This window comes from Artemia franciscana, chromosome 18, assembly GCF_032884065.1.
Source record: "Artemia franciscana chromosome 18, ASM3288406v1, whole genome shotgun sequence".
NCBI classification, from domain to species: domain Eukaryota; kingdom Metazoa; phylum Arthropoda; class Branchiopoda; order Anostraca; family Artemiidae; genus Artemia; species Artemia franciscana.
In genome coordinates this window covers 35,931,605-35,948,202 of record NC_088880.1, presented here as the reverse complement: position 1 = coordinate 35,948,202, position 16,598 = coordinate 35,931,605, and the positions used below count along the sequence as shown (strand labels likewise).

Below are 16,598 nucleotides of genomic sequence, written 5' to 3'. Positions count from 1 at the left end.
TGATAATTAGCTCTCACTTATGATGAACTTTTGGTGAAATCTCACATATTCAAGTTGATAGTATAATAAAAGCAGTCAATCCCAAAAATAGGTGAGAACGTGTCAGGATCCTAGCTTATTTCAAGTGTGGTTAATAGCTCTTTGTTTCCAGCAATATCGGTTGAACTCTGATGTCTCGCTGTGATAGATGAAGCTCAACTAGCCACTTCTTACTGTCTTCCATGGATGTTTGGCCATTCTAAGACCCTAAAAGGGTACAAATGTACTTCCTCTTACTTCCAGTTCAATTTTTTAATGTCTGTAGACCTGCTATTGAAAGAACTTGGTGTGATGAATCTATGGATCTTGGTACTTATTCATACTATAGATTGATTCGGTTCAGACCTCCCAAAAATCATTACTAGAGCCTTGTCTATTCTTTGAGTAAGGCATGACGGAAAAAACTAACTTTCAATATTGACTGAACTACATAATCATAAACAATAGTGTTTTTGAAGAGTTGATCAGATAACACACAAGTGCACTAAAAGTAATCTAAGATTCCGTGCCTACACACACCTCAGCGATGACACTTTGAATCTTATTTTTATTTAATTTTCTCATTCAAAAGAGATTTCAATTGAAAATTAAACAAGGTTTATAAAAGCACCTACAATAGTGGAAACTAAATCTGAACCCCTAATGGAAAGTTACTCAACCGTATGTATCCAAGAATATTAACTTGTTACGTCCCACTCTCCTATTTATTGGGGGAGCTGGCGTTTTATCCCTAGAAAATTCCCCCGGGGAAAATCCTCCACTAGTGAAAAATTACCCTCCCCCAAAACAGAAACTCCCCCGCAAAACTTCCACCCAAAGATTCTCCCAGTGAAAAATTATCACTCTGCATAATTCCCCCATGGAAAATTCCCTTACACAGAAAAATGAGCAGCTACATAGAAAGTGCAAAATGGATGCTTCAAAATTCAAAAGTCAGATGTCTTAAGATCCTAAAAGGATCCGATATTGAAAACTGTTTTAGGACAGGGGCTGGTTGGTTTTCAACCACTTTCCACTGATAAAAAATAGACTGAAATTCTCAATTTTCGATCGAATGAGCATCCTCCGATATTACTTCGACCGTGAGGGGGAGGTTGGGATGAGTAAGGGGCAGCCACCCTTCTACATAGAATAAATTCTGCTCATTGTGGGAATTTATATTAGTCTTTATCCTTATTTAACTTTATTTTTTATTAGACTAATTTTTAGTTTATCTTTATTTAACTAATTTTCATGCTTGAAATAATTTGATTCATAATATAGTGTGGCATTATAAAGGAGGGGGTACGTCTGTGTGCAGGAGGGAGGGGGAGAAGATGTCTGGAGTAGTACGTTTTAATGGCCTAATTTTCAAAGCCTCATTGAGCCTTCAGAAGAAAACTGAATGAGTTTTGGGACCTCTTGGCTAATCCATATTGATTCCCACTTATATCTTTGGTCTACACTTCTATTATTGATAATGGGGGGAAGGGGTTTCAGCTTCCTAATAGTGACCAGTGACCAATAGTGACCATGACCAGTTGATTCAGGTTATATCTGATGAAATTGTGTACATTGAGGCATAATTTTGCATTTGCTATTATGAAGGAGTGACGGTGGGTATTTTCTGTGTGGGAGGGGGTGGGTACCTAAAACTACCATGGAGGAAATGTTTTTTTTATTATTCTTCATAAGTAATTTCTGTTCGTTTTTGATTGTCAAACTTTTTTACTGCTGAAATAATGACTATTTCTCCCGTTTTTCGTGTTTCTGTTACAAGAAATAAAATATTCTACTACAAATTGAAAGATTCAGCCTAATACCATCATCCATTTGATATATATTGCAAATATTCCCTTTTCACAACAATTAAGGAAAAAGTGTGCTTTGATTTTGCTTGACATCCCTCACATCATATCCTTAAAGCTTCATCTTAATGCTCTAAGCGTTTTTGGAGATTCAAATATACCCTCTTTTCTTAGTAAAATAAAAACTTATACGTTAATAATTAGCAGCTTGTATAGCTTAGAGCCCTTGCTTCGTCAACTTGGGAGGGGGGTTGCCAGCCCTAGAAGCATAATTATTTGACTTTTGGACAATTTTCCAAAAAATGGATATCTCAAAACTTTTATTGGATGTATTTTGGGGAAAAGTTGCCTGGGGGAGGGGTTCCTCCGATCATTTTTGAATCTCAGAGAGGACACTGGGACTTTCAATTTTCGATTGAATGAGCCCCTTCCAAAGATTATACAACCATCCTTCCCATAAAAACCTTATATCTTAACAGTGGGCAACCTCCAACAGGCACAATATTGGGTCACCCAATAGGTGGGTGTCGGGTTACCCTCCAGTCACTTTTCATTATTAGGAAGTGCAGTAGAAATTTTAATTTGTAATTAAATAAGCCCCCTCATAGCTTGCAAGACCATCCCTTCCATATGAAGTGCATATGAGAAGAAATAACAAAATAAATAAATAATAACAAATTGAAGCCTTATGCTTGCATACCGTGGGCAACGCTGTAGCATTGCCCCTGACATAAACAGGTGGGCAAAACTTTCAATTTCCCCTTCTAATGAACATCTGAAAGTGTTCGTGTGGGATGTGGGAGAAATTATCCGAGGAGATTTCCCATGGGGTAATTTTTTGTAAGGGGGAAGACGCCTAGCACCATTTGAAGGACAACTGGTTTTAAATTTTTGCATGGCTAAATTTATAAGGAAAATCCTTTTCTTTTGGTGGTAAAGGCTTCAGTGATGACCAAACAATATAGATTATTTTTTCCAAGTCAATTGATCAATCATAGTCAGACCAGTGAAGCCACTAAGGTAATAATTAACTAAACAGTAGTTTTCAAAATCCGGTAAAAAATTTAGTTACTTCTCCCCCAGACACTGGTGAGATTGACAGCAATTAGACCAATTTTTATTTGGCTATATTCCTAGATAACAACATACCCGTCAAGTAAATTCAAAACCGTACGGTTTTTTAAGTTGGTGACATATTTATATGACTGTGGATCCTAAGGGTTGCTTTTTGTGCGTGAAACTTCAAAGGTCGGGTTTTTAGTACTATTTTCACTTGTTTTTTTTAATTGTTTGTTTTGACGACTTCGTGAAAATTTTGTCCATACTTTTCAGGTTTCATTCATATTTCACTGTCCAAGTTTCTTCCGAGTGTCCACTTATGTGTTTAAGTTTACTTGTGACATCCAAGCGAAAGTTATTGTTAGACATTTTGTTTTTCTTGTTTTGTCTTATTATTAATCCATTTCCCCCTTTTTTTGAATGGGTATAAGTAAAAAAAAAATAATATATATTCTTTATAATCCTTTAGCATCAGGCTATCAGAGCCAGGTAAAAAAAAAAAATGTTTAACTCTTTCTATACATTTTCTTCGTTTCCATTATTTCAGATTATGAAGATAAAAAACCCTTGCATTTTAATTGATGAAGCTCTAGAACTCCTAGAAGATGAAGAATTTGCATGTGAAGATATTCAGGCTACTGTTCTGTCTTCCCATTACAATCAAGCACATAGTGAAGATGAAATAAAGGACGATTGTAAATTACGTCCTAGGAACTGTTGAAGTAAATTTCAGACCAGGTTCCCTGGAATAAGAACAATTTGAAGACATTGAAAGCATAATCCACTTAGAAAAAGAGGGTGCGTCAACTTCGAGAGTCGATCCACAGAAGAGGCAGTTCAAAGCCATGAACCCAAAACAGAGGAACCAAAGGGAACTTTTCTTGGCAAAACTTTGGTGAGGGAGCAGGTCAGGGGCTAGAGAAAGTACCATGGTTCTGGCTTTCCTTCGAGACGATAAGCTCTTTAACCTCATTTCTTGTGAAATGGTCAAATATGTGACGTTTAAGGGAAACATTGACTTCACTACATCAACTAAGAAAATATGTGACGTGGAAAAACCGATTTTTTCAGGCTTCCCAAAGACCGTATTGGTTTTGTATTTCCACATATGTTATTGGTCAGTCGATGAAGATCTTGGAAGTAACCTGGTCAAGCAAGCAAAATCCAGAAATTAATTCAAGAAGATAAAAGAAAACATCCACTACTTGGACCACGATGCGGTTCGTCAATTCAGAAATTAGTAGGATTTCAAAGTGAGGCCCCTCTTCGACAAAATCAACACAGGCTTTAATGTACTTTGGAATTTTCGCTCAGCATCTGTCCATCAACGAAATCATTGTGTGGCATAACGGGAAATATTGCCTGATGTGGTTTTCCAAAGAAAGCCCATTCGATTCGGATATAGACTACTGGCTGTTTGTACTTAGAATGGTCATTGCCTTCAGGTTCATCTTTAGTCGAGGGAAAATTCTAGTACTCCATCTCAGGCTGCTAAATGAGGCCTAGGGTTTCGAGTCGTGAAATAACTTCTGGAGGTTTTTGAAGATGGCAACAGCCTTGTGCTATATTTTGATTATTTCTCTAGGAGTCACAAGCTTTTGTGCGATTTGAAAGGAGCTAGATTTTGAGTGACTATGATGGCTAGAGAAAACTGAGAGGCAAGGCGGCACTTTCTTCCAACAAGGATTTTGAGACTGAAAAACTAGGAGCGTATGATTTTCGGTTTGCTGCAGCCAACGATATATTGGTCGTAAACCTGCAGGATAACAACGTTGACTCTATTGCATCCAACCATGTTAGCCTAAATCCACTAGGATCGGTTGAACAAAACGTGAAGAGACAGATAGGACATATTGCAGTACAGCAACCACATCCCCTCTGGCAATACAAATGCTATATGGGGGAGTTTATTAACATGATTATGTTACTTTTCGGCAAGTATTAACATAACATACTGAATTTTCGGCAAGTATGATGTGTCTATTAGAGGAAAGAAATAATATTGGGCTCTGTTCGTGCGCCTGTTAGACGTGGCTGTTGTCTATGCTTGCACACTATTCAACATGGTGGTTGAGAAAGAAAAGAAAAAGAGTTATGTAGATTTCAGACAGGAGATCATAGGATAAAATCTAAAAACCAATTACGAAAGAGCGGAACCAAGGCCTTCAGGGTTAGAAGGAAGACCAGTTTCTGCGTTATCCTTCAACACCCGAAATAATTAGAATAGGACCCTTCCTAATGAAGAAGAAAAGCAAATTGACGTCACCCTATTCACTGGCTGTTTTGCGTTTTACCTAACTATGTTTTGATTTGTTTGGATTTTGAATTGCATTGAATTGAATCTTTTTCATTAAAAACCTATTTTATGAGATCGAGTTTACTTGATATCACAAGAGCCCACTGTCCTATAAATAGGACAGCTCGTATCTTGGAAACCAAAAACAGAAAAAATCCGCAATTGTATTTTTCGCTTACTTATGTGATAAAAAAACTGGTAAAAAGGACAAATAGAATATCCGAAATTTGTTCTCGGACCTTGAAGGGTTACGGAAAGCTAGAAATACCATTTTTAGTGGATATTTAGCAGATAATTGCGGGCTAAAAGTAAAAAAAAAATCTGAAAAAGGGAAAAAGCAGAAAAAGTGCTTGAAAAATTACTTTGTTTTGGTTGTGCAGATTGGGAATCAATAGATTTTTAGTGTTTTAAGAAAAACCATTGTGATATATATATATATATATATATATATATATATATATATATATATATATATATATATATATATATATATATATATATATATATATATATATATATATATATATATATATATATATATATATATGTATATATATATATATATATATATATATATATATATATATATATATATATATATATATATATATATATATATATATAGACAATTAGGAGAATGATATTAAAAATTGCTGTTTTCAGATATGAATATACGTAACTAAGTTCAGGGGGTGATAAAAGGTTTGATTTTTATGTCATTTGCATTTTCAACACACCTCTGCTATGGCTCTCTCAACTTTAGGATCTTGTTCAGGTTTTAATAAAGATTTATTCTAAAGTATTGATCCAATAAATAAATTAAAAAAAAAAAAAGAATGAAAATTAACCAAAATTTCACCTGAAGTAAAGTCTGAGCTAAAGCTATATCTGGAAGCATTATCTTTGTCAAGCGATGATCCTGCTCTTGAATTCCAGCTTTTTTCTCGAAAATGTTTCAGCCATTTCCTCTCCCTCTCCAGACCTTCGTCAGAAAAGAAATCTTGGTCATTTTCCTCACTCTTTAAGACAAATCCTCTTGAGGATTCTCGGACAAGCCTTAAATTAAAAAGGTAAAAATAAACTTGACTATCTAAATATTATCACAGCTGCTACTAGCAATATTACTACTGCTCGTGATATTAGCATTACCACCATAAGACTTAAGATATTAAGCTGAAACTTTCAAGGAATATTAGGGAGGATGTTCAACTAAATAATAAACACTATGAGAATACATCTAGTTAAAAGGCCATATCAACAATATCTCAAGAACGGTTTGGAGTGTTAAGTTGAAACATGTTGATTAAGTTGATGCATGTTGTTGATGCATGTTGTGATGCATGTTGTTAAGTTGGTACATGTTGAGGCGGATGTTGAATCAACCAATGGACATTATGTACATGCTACTGCAACTACAACCACCTTTAGTCTACTAATAAAACTATAAGTATTATAACGATAATTTTCAGGAAACATTGTAGGGACGGTTAAACTAAATCAAACACACTCAATGCATGCAGGTGGTCAAAAGGGCTTGCCATTAATATCTCTGGATGGGCTTGCAGCAAAAATTTCAAACTTTCAGGGAATGTTGCAGAGAATACTGAGCCAGGGTACAATTAGTACTACTGCTACTAAGGGTAGGGTTACTAAGGTTAAAATCTTAGGGATGTTTCAGGGATATGTTGAACTGACTCAAAACATACTTTGTGCATAAAGGTTGTCATATGGGGATATCGACAATACTCAAGGAACGGCTTGGGATATTACGTTTTTGGGGGTATATTGAGGGGGATGCTAAACTAGCCAAAAGGGAATATTGCATGTTACTTCTATTACTAATACTAAATCTTAAAACTATCCTCTATTGTGTTGTAGCTACCGCTGCAACCATTGGCATTTTGAGGAGATTAGTAAGAGCTAAGGGCATGGAATGGATTGCTTAGTGAAATAAGAAGAGGGTATTGAACGAATCAAAAACTCACTACATGCATGTAGATTATCAAATGGTCGTATCAAAAAGGTCTTACAACCTTTATAGGGTATTAAGTTGGAAATATCGGGGCATGCTTAGGGGAACATTGGACTAGTCAAAAGGCAATGTATGAATACTGCTATTTATACTGCTATTAATACTACTAATACTACGACTAAGACTAATAATACTACTATCATTACTACTTTAAAGACTCCTACTGATAAATCTGCTATTATGACGCCTACTATTGATAGCTTTCAGGGAATGGGGGAGCCTTATTGAATTAAACCATATACACTATGTGCAAGCTGGTTGTCAAAATGGTGAATCAGTAATATTTTGGAAACGGCTTAGAGTATTATGTTGAAAGTTTCAGAGCTTTTTTGAGTTGGATATCAAACAAATTCAAAACACATTCGATAAATACGGGTTGAAAGAAAGGTGAATTCGGGATTTTCCAGCATCGCTTCTCAAAACTGTTCAAAAGCTCTCAGGTTGCCAAAACGGCCTGCCGCTCGGGGTGATTGTCCCCTTGGATACGGCTCTGCCTCTGCATTACTCAAGAGATCAAAAAAATAGCCGCTGTTGTTCCTGATATATTGCTTATGCTCTTTTTTGACCAGTTGTATAAAAGAGTGACCTTTGATTCAGTACAAAATCCCCCCTACCAATCCCTGAAAAATACAACTTAATACCTTTCCTTACTCCTGAACTATTGCAAATAAGCCGTTATGACAACCTGTGTGCATCAAATTCCCTAAATCGAAATTCAACTAAATCGCCCCTAATTCCCTAAATCGAAAAGCAAAATTCCCTAAATCGAAAAGCAAAATTCCCTAAATCGAAAAGCATCAAAAATTCAACTAAATAACTTGAACAATTCTTTAGATATTGCACATATTACAATCATCCCGGACAATCATCCAAGTTTGTAATCATGTTATGACGTGGTAAACAATTGAGTGCAACTCGTTTTTTTCCTTAGTAAAATGTATAAAATAGTACGCATGTTAATGATGTGGTGAGGAAAAAATATTAGTTTACATTAGTGTTTTTGCTTTTGTTTTTTTCTCAGGGGGAGGGGTTGCTTTATCTTAATATATTGTTATTTGAGCTATTGAATACTGTATTATGTAGTCTTGTTCAGCTTATAATAAATCTATTTACCTATTCCCTTTTGACAGCCTAGCTGCGAATAGAGCGTTTTGATTTAGTTCAACTTCTCCCCAGAATGCCCTTAAAGATACAACTTATTACCTTTGCCTATTTCCGAGGTATTTCATATAAGCCTTTATAATATATCCGTTTATTAATACACCTCTCCTCCCTGGACATATCTCAGAAATGTGTGAGGCTATTATGCAAAATCTTTTGGGGTGTGTTCAAGGGGTGGTAAACTAATTAAATGATGCTATATGCATCCAGATTGTCAAAGAGGGGCATCTGCAGGTATTGAATTGAAAGTTTTGGGGCTTCTTGAGTAGCATGCCCAGACTATTAAAAGGGCATTTCTGCATTATCTTAAGAATAGCTTAGGGTGTAGGGTTGACATTTTCAGGGAACACTGGAGGGGCTATTCAACGAAATCAAAGAAACTATAGGCATCTCTATTTTCAAAACGACGTGTCTGCAATATCGCTGACACAGCTAAGGATACTAACTAGAAAATTTCAGCTATATTGAACTAAATCAAAGAACCATGTGTGCATCCAGGTTGGCAGTAGGGCATACTTGCAACATCTTGTGAAATACTAAAGCTGTTAAATTCAAACTTAGAGAATTATGTAGGGGCGTAGAGCATCATCAAAAGACACCATACCCTTCCAGACTGTTAAAAGAGCATGTCTGCAACATTCCATGAACGGATGAGGTCCTTAAGCTGATATTACGTGGAATCAGCTCCTTTAAAATATCTGGTGTGCAAAAGCACAGGATATCTGGCCCCCAACCCCCCATTACACTTCCTGGCTTAAGGGCCAAGAAACGAAGATCAGCACCGCCGGTAGGGTCTGTAAAGTATAATACCGTGTTCTTTACCTTTACCTTAGAATATCAATGATATTACTGGCTATGATAGAGCAGCACTGCCTAAGATGTTTCTTATATGCCCTTTTAATGGTTGCATGCCTATAGTTCTTTCGTTGAATTGAAACTCCTCCTAAATGTTTCACCTTAATGCTCTTAAGTGTCTGCAGTCACAGCAACCGCAGAAGTAGTATCAAAAGTTTACACATAGTGTCTTCTGGCTAAGTCAAAATCTGTCACAACTTACCCTGAAAGGTCTAACTTAATAATATAAGCCGTTATTCATCCTATTGGCAATCTACATGATCAAGGTTCATTTCGATTTAGTTCTGCATCCACCTAAATATTCCTTGAAAGCTTCAGCTTAATACTCTTAGCTTGTGTAGTAGCAATCATTGTAGTAGCAGCAGTGGCATTAGTAGCATTGTGCACATAGCACCTTTTTTCAACATCCCCTTCCATACACGATGCAATTTTTAACTCAACACCATCAACCGGTCTTGAAGAATTGCTGATACATCCTCCAGACAACCTATGTGAGCATAGTGTGGTTAATTTATTTCTATAGAGTTAAGATATTGCCCCAAAATTTTCGCCTTAATACCTTTAGATTTATTACTAGTATTCTTTAGTAGCAGTAGTAGTAGTAGCAACAATACTAACAGTAGAAGGAGTAGTAGTTGTAGGATTAGAAGTATTAGTACTATGATGCAAATATTGTCTTTTGGTTAGTTCAACATCCCCCACAACAAGCTTTGTAAATTTTAATTTCACATATGAAACTGTTCCTAAGATATTGCTGATATGCCCTTTTGACAACCTGCATAAGGATGGAGGGTTGCCATCCGTACACCAGAAATTTTCAAAAATATTCTCTGAATATTTCACCTTCATACCCTTAGGCATAGTCGTAATAGTAGTCACAGTAGTAGTATAAGTACTCAACTTAAAACAATTAACCATTGCTATGATATTATGGATTTGCTCTTTTTCAACCTGTATAGTCGTATACCTTATGAAATTTTCATCTTAATGCCCTTAACCTTGCAAGTAGTTGTGACAGAAGTAGTAATTGGTGCAACAGTTTTAGTAGTAAGTAGAACTAGTAAATATTGCAGTATCAGTAGTATTAGTAGTAACGTACACATATTGCCTTTTAGTCAATTGATCATCACCTTTAAGTATTCTCTGAGAGTTCAGACTTTATAGACAAACCAATCCTTAAGATACGGTATTTTGATAATCCAAATGCACATAGTCTCTTTTGTTAGTTCGAATTGGCCATCAATATCCTCTCAAATTTTACCTTCATAGACTTAGCCTTAATAGAACTATTATAACAGCAGTTTCGGTGGTAGTAAAATTAGTTACAGTGGAAGTGTTGTATTAGCAGTAGTAGTAGCAGTGGTAGCAGTAGCACTATTAGCGGTAGTAGCATGTGCATATTGCCTTTTGGGTAGTCGAAAATCGCTTTCATGATGACCCGCAAGTTTTACCTTGACACGTTAATCCGTTCCAAAAACATTCGTCTGGCTTTTCACACCCTTTTGACGTCCTTTTCACCTTAATACTCTGAAATTTACAAGTTATTGAAATTGAAGTAGTAATTGAGCAGTTTAGCAGCAGTAGTAGCACAAGGAGAAGTAGCAGTAGTAAAAGTATTAGTGGTGAAAAGCATATATTACCCTTTTGTCAATTGATCTTCCCCTTTGAGTATTCTCTGAAAGACTCAACTTAATACCCAACCAATTCTTGAAATATGCCCTTTTGACAATCTACATGCACATAGTGTGTTTTGATTTAGTTCAAATTCCCCCTCAATATTCTGTCAAATGTTCACCTTCATACGCGTAGCCTTAATTGTAATAGTATCATAGTAGTACTGGCAGTAGTAGGAACAATATTAGCAGTAATAGTGTATAATTATTAGTAGAAACACTACTAGCATTAGTATTGGTACTAGTAGTAAACAGTCACATTTTGCCCTTTGGTCGACTGAACATCTCACTCATGATGTTCCTGAAGTTTCCTCTTCGTATGATAAGCTGTTCCAAAAATATTGCTGATACACCCGTATCAGCAATCTGTATATACATGGTATGTTTCGATTTATTTCAAATTTCCCCTCAACGTTTCTTCAGATATTGTTTTCAATATCCTGTGCCTTAGTAGTACTCGCTATAGAAGTATTAGTTTTAGTGATATTATTGGTATTAGTAATGGTGCTTTTGGTAGCAGTCGAAGAAGCAGTAGTTGTAGTAGTAGTAGCGTGCAAATATTGCCTTTTTGGTCAATTGATCATCTCCTTTAATATTTCCTGAAAATTCCAAATTAATATACTCAGTCACTGCTGAGAGACACCCTTTCGACAATCCATATACACATCAAATTTTATGATGTAGTTCAAAGTCCCCTCAAAATTCCCTGAAAGACTCATCTAATGCCCTTCGTATTTTGGGAAAGTTAAAATCAAACATGCATACCTTGTCTCAATGACATATACTACATGTAAACAACGAACAAATTGCACGTCTTGCAGCCCTTGCCCTGTGGCTTCGGGGAGAAGGGGTGACATCCCCAAACACGTAATTACTGAGCTTTTCAACAATTTTGATCCAACTAATGTCTCAAAACTTTGTCTGGATGTTTGCTATGGAATATGATGGGAGGGGGAAGGGGCTTTTCTCTCAAATCACTTATATTCTTAAAACGGATACTATAACTTTCAGTTTAAAATCAAATGAGATCCATCTGAATTTAATACAAACACTCATTCCATAAGAACCTTATATAGCCCTAGGGCATAACTTAAAGCTCTTGCCCCAGGGCTATGGGGGGATGTTTCAACTTTGGATGTGGAAATTCTCTCAAATCACTTTGACCTTAAAAAGGACACTATAAAACTTCTTATTTAAAATCAAATGATATCAATCTAAATTTAATACGGCCACCCATTCCATAAGAACCTTATATAACCCAGGGCATAATTTAAATCGCTTGCCCTAGGGCTCTGGCGGGATGTTTCAACCTTGGAGGCATTGTTATATCTTCTTGGATCCTTTTAAACAAAATTGTCATTGCACAATTTCAATAATATACATTTGGTGAAAAGAGAGGTTGTTGGGGGAGGGATTATATGCCTTATATTATTATTATTATACCTATTATTATACCTTTTATGCCCCCGGGGCATAACTTACAACCCTTACACTAAGAGCTGTAGGGGCGGGACTGTCTTCCTCAAAGACATAATTACCGAACCCTTCGACTACAATGAACAAATTTAGTATCTCCAAATTTTAATTGGAAGTTTTTGGGTAAATGATGAGTGTGGGTGGGGGCTGGTTGCTCCATACTTTTGCCTCAAAAAAGGGAACTAGAACTTCCCATTTTCAACCAAATGGCCGCCGTTTAAAGTTTATACCACCATTCCTTCAATAAATACCTTAAATTCCCCCAAGTTATAACTAACAACATATGCCCCAAGGCTCTGGGGTTTGTTTCAACCCCAAAAGCCTTGTTGTATGATGTTTGGACTATTTTGAATAAAATGGTTATCTAACATTTTCTATTAGATGCATTTCGGGACAATACTACGTCTTCATGGGAGGGGGTAGCTGCCCTTGGATCACTTTGACCTTTAAAGATGGCAATAGAGCTACCAATTACCGATTCAATGAGCCCTTTTTGAAGTTTATATGACCACACCTTCTATAAATATCTATATGCCCCCAGGGCATAACTTACACCCTTGCCCTGAGAGATTTATCATCCTCAAACACATAGTCTCCGCAACTTTCAACCATATTGAACAAAACAGCTATCTTAAAGTTATGATTGGAAGTGTTTTAGGAAATAATGGGTGTGGTGGGGGGGATTTGTCCTCCGATCACTTTCGACTGATAGCAAAGGCACTAGTCTTCTCAATTTCCAGTCGATGGAGCCCTTTTTGAAGTTTCTACGACATCGCTTTCTATAATAGCCTTATATGTCCCCAGGACATAACTTACAACCTTCGCCCTGAGGGCTTTGGGGGGTTGTCATCCTCAAATGCATAATCTCTCGACAACTAAACTACTTTGAACAAAATGGCTATCTCAAAATTTCGATTGGATGTGTTTGGGCAAAGGGCTGGTGCAGGAGGGAAGTTAGTTTCCATTCAATTACTTTTGACTATTAAAAAGGACACTAGCCGTTTCAATTTCCAATCGAACGAGCCCTTTTTGAAGTTTCTACGACAAAGCTTTCTATAAAAACCATATATGTCCCCAGGGAATAGCTTACAACCCTTGCCCTGAGGGCTGGGGTTGATTTGTAATCCTCAAAGACATAATTCAATTTCAATCAAATGAACCCTTTTTGAAGTTTCTACAGCAATTCCTTTGATACGAAGTGCCTTGGTCTAAGAGTAAATAAGAATAATACATTATGCCAACATCGTTCTTTACTTAGGCAGTGCTATTGCACTGCCTATGAAAAGGATAAAATACTCCAAGGGAACAAATTATCTTGATGAGAATTACACCTTCAAATTCAGCACACCAGAGAACCCTGTAGAGGTTTCAAGCTCCTATCAACAGAAATGTAAAATTTTCCTTTTCAAACAGTTCGTGGTAACGAACTGTAGTAAGGAGCAACCCGGCTCAATAGTTAACGAAACTCTAAAAAACTGAATTTTGATATCAATAGATACATCAAAAGAATCGGATTCTTATGTTAATTTTAAATATATAAGTTTAATTAAATTTAGTCTTACTCATCAAAAGTTACGAGCCTGAGAAAATTTGCCTTGTTTCGGAAAATAGGGGAAAACACCCCCCTAAAAGTCATACGATCTTAACGGAAATCACACCATCGCATTCAGCGTATCAGAGAACCGAACTGTAGAAGTTTCAAGCTCTTATCTACAAAAATGTGGAACTTGGTATTTTTTGCCAGAAGACCGATCACGGGTGCGTGTTTATTTGTTTGTTTGTTGTTTTTTTTTCCCAGGGGTGATCGTATCGATCAAGTGGTCCTAGAATATCATGATAGGGCTCATTCTAGTGCTCTAGAATGGTGCTCTAAAAAGCTTAGTGCTCTAAAAAGTTCTAGTGCTCTTTTTAAGTGACTAAAAAATTGGAGGGCACCTAGGCCCCCTCCCACGCTCATTTTTTCCCAGAGTCAACGGATCAAAATTTTTAAATAGCCATTTTGTTCATCATAGTCGAAAAACATAATAACTATGTCTATGGGGCTGAATTACTCCCCCACAGTCCCCAGGGGAGGGGCTGCAAGTTACAAACTTTGACCAGCGTTTACATACAGTAATGATTATTTGGAAGTGTACAGACCTTTTCAGGATGATTTTTTGGTTGGGGGGGGGGGGTTGAGGGGAAGGGGCTAAATGGGAGGATCTTCCCTTGGAGGAGTTTGTCATGGGAGAAGAGAAATTCTATGAAGGGGGCGCAGGATTTTCTAGCATTATTTAAAAAAAAAAACAATGAAAAAAAAATATGAAAAAGTTTTTTCAACTGAAAGTAAGGAACAGCATTAAAACTTAAAACGAACAGAGATTATTACGCATATGGGGGAGTCCATATCTTCCTAAATAGCTCGCTCTTTACGCTAAAGTATTTTTAGTAATTTCAACTATTTATTCTACAGCCTTTGTGATTCAAGGGTCAATCTTAAAGAATCTGGACAAAATTAAAGCTTTAATGTAAAGAGTGAGGTACTAACGAGGGGGAAAACCCCTTCATATACATAATAAAAAAGTACGAATATAGAAGTTCGTTACGTAAGTTAATTTGCTAAGTTATGTATATTTTTTACTAATAAATACGTTCATTAAAAATTAAAAATTCTAGTTGCCTTTTTAGTAACCGAAAAATGGGAGGGCAACTAGGCCTCCTCTCCCACCCTTTTCCTCAAAATCGTCTGATCAAAAATAAGAGAAAGCCATTTAGCAAATAAAAATTAATACGCAAATTACGTTTAGTTATTCATTTGCGGAGAGCCAAAATATAAAATGTATTAATTCAAAAACTTCAGAAATTAAATAAAAAACATTTTTTTTTTGACTGAAAGTAAGGAGCGACATTAAAACTTAAAACGAACGTCCCGCTCTTTGCGCTAAAGTTATTTACTGTTTAATAAAGTAGAATTGAGAGAAAGAGTAAAACTTTAGCGTAAAGAGCGGGACATTGAGGGAGGAGCAGCCCCTTTCATACACGGAGTAATTTCTGTTCGTTTTAAGTTTTAGTGTCGCTCCTTATTTTCAGTTAAAAAAAACTTGTTTTTTTTTAATTTAATTTTTCAAAAAGATCACAGATCCGTGTTTATACTGTCGCTTTTTTTCTAGAATTATTGTATCGAACCTAGGGTCTTAAAAATCGAGAGATAACTCATTGAAAAAAAGAAATTGAAATTTTTAGCGCCTTTTTTAAGAAGCACCGAACATTATTCTGCAGAAAAATGGTTTTTCCGGTTACTTCGTGGCACCAGACTACAATTTCGAGCCAAAAAGGGCAAAGTCCCTACCGACCAAAAATTTTAGAAAGTCAATCAATTTAAATTATTGAGAAATATATATTGAGCTCCCCCGGATTGAGAGGTAGTAATTTCGCTGTGTACTTATTTCTGGAAATTCACTCTGTCTGTAGAAGATCCATAATTAATTCAAGCATTTGTAACCCCCCGAAAACATCCAAGATATCCCCGATATCCCTTAAAGTAAGCTGATTTACTAGATTTTTGACAAATGGATGGAAAATTATACATATAATTTCGTAACAGTTATTATGGAGGATGGCCGGTAGTTTTCTGCGTAGCTGGGGGCCTGATGCCTCAAAAAGTGCGTTTCCGTATCCATTTTTTTAATTTTTGCGAAGATTCAGGTAAATATAGAATGGGGTTTGTAGGGGATGGGTGATGAATAAATTATACTTTTAACTCCCTTCATTTCGACTAAAACTTAATATAGAGATGCGGGATGATCCAATCCTAATGAAATATACCTAAGCATGATTAAATATAATACTTTAGAAACAAATTTGGGCTATATATTTGCACATTAGGGGGGGGGATAAAGGATATCGGGTCTGCATGCCTCTTGTGTTATGGACAATTATTTTGTATATTATGAAATAAGAATTGTTTTCTAACTGTTCAAATGCTTTACCCCAACGCTAATCTGAGAGAAACTAATGAAAAAACCGGTTCTATAATGCATCAATGAATGAACAACTTGAGCGATAGGGGCTATATCATGCAAGTATCGTTTTTCTTAGATAAAAGGTTAGATTCTTTGCTTACCTGGAGAGATGTAGGGGTATCTTTAATGTTGTCAGGGGGTTTTCCCAGACGTGCCGAGTCAAGTATTACCAGAAAATTTTCTTATTGACGTTTAATTGGAAATATTGGGTTTTATTTC

At 36.1% G+C, this 16,598-nt stretch overlaps 1 protein-coding gene across 4 annotated transcripts in view; it reads right to left on the bottom strand.

The window, feature by feature from the left end:
• LOC136038949 (uncharacterized) overlaps positions 1 to 16,598 on the bottom strand; it is a 145,539-nt gene that overhangs the window by 33,119 nt on the left and 95,822 nt on the right. For all 4 annotated transcript variants that reach the window (XM_065722460.1, XM_065722462.1, XM_065722461.1 and 1 more), the window contains exon 8: positions 6,041 to 6,237. In XM_065722460.1, the coding sequence (XP_065578532.1) occupies positions 6,041 to 6,237 (197 nt within the window). The remainder of the gene's footprint in view (positions 1 to 6,040; positions 6,238 to 16,598) is intronic.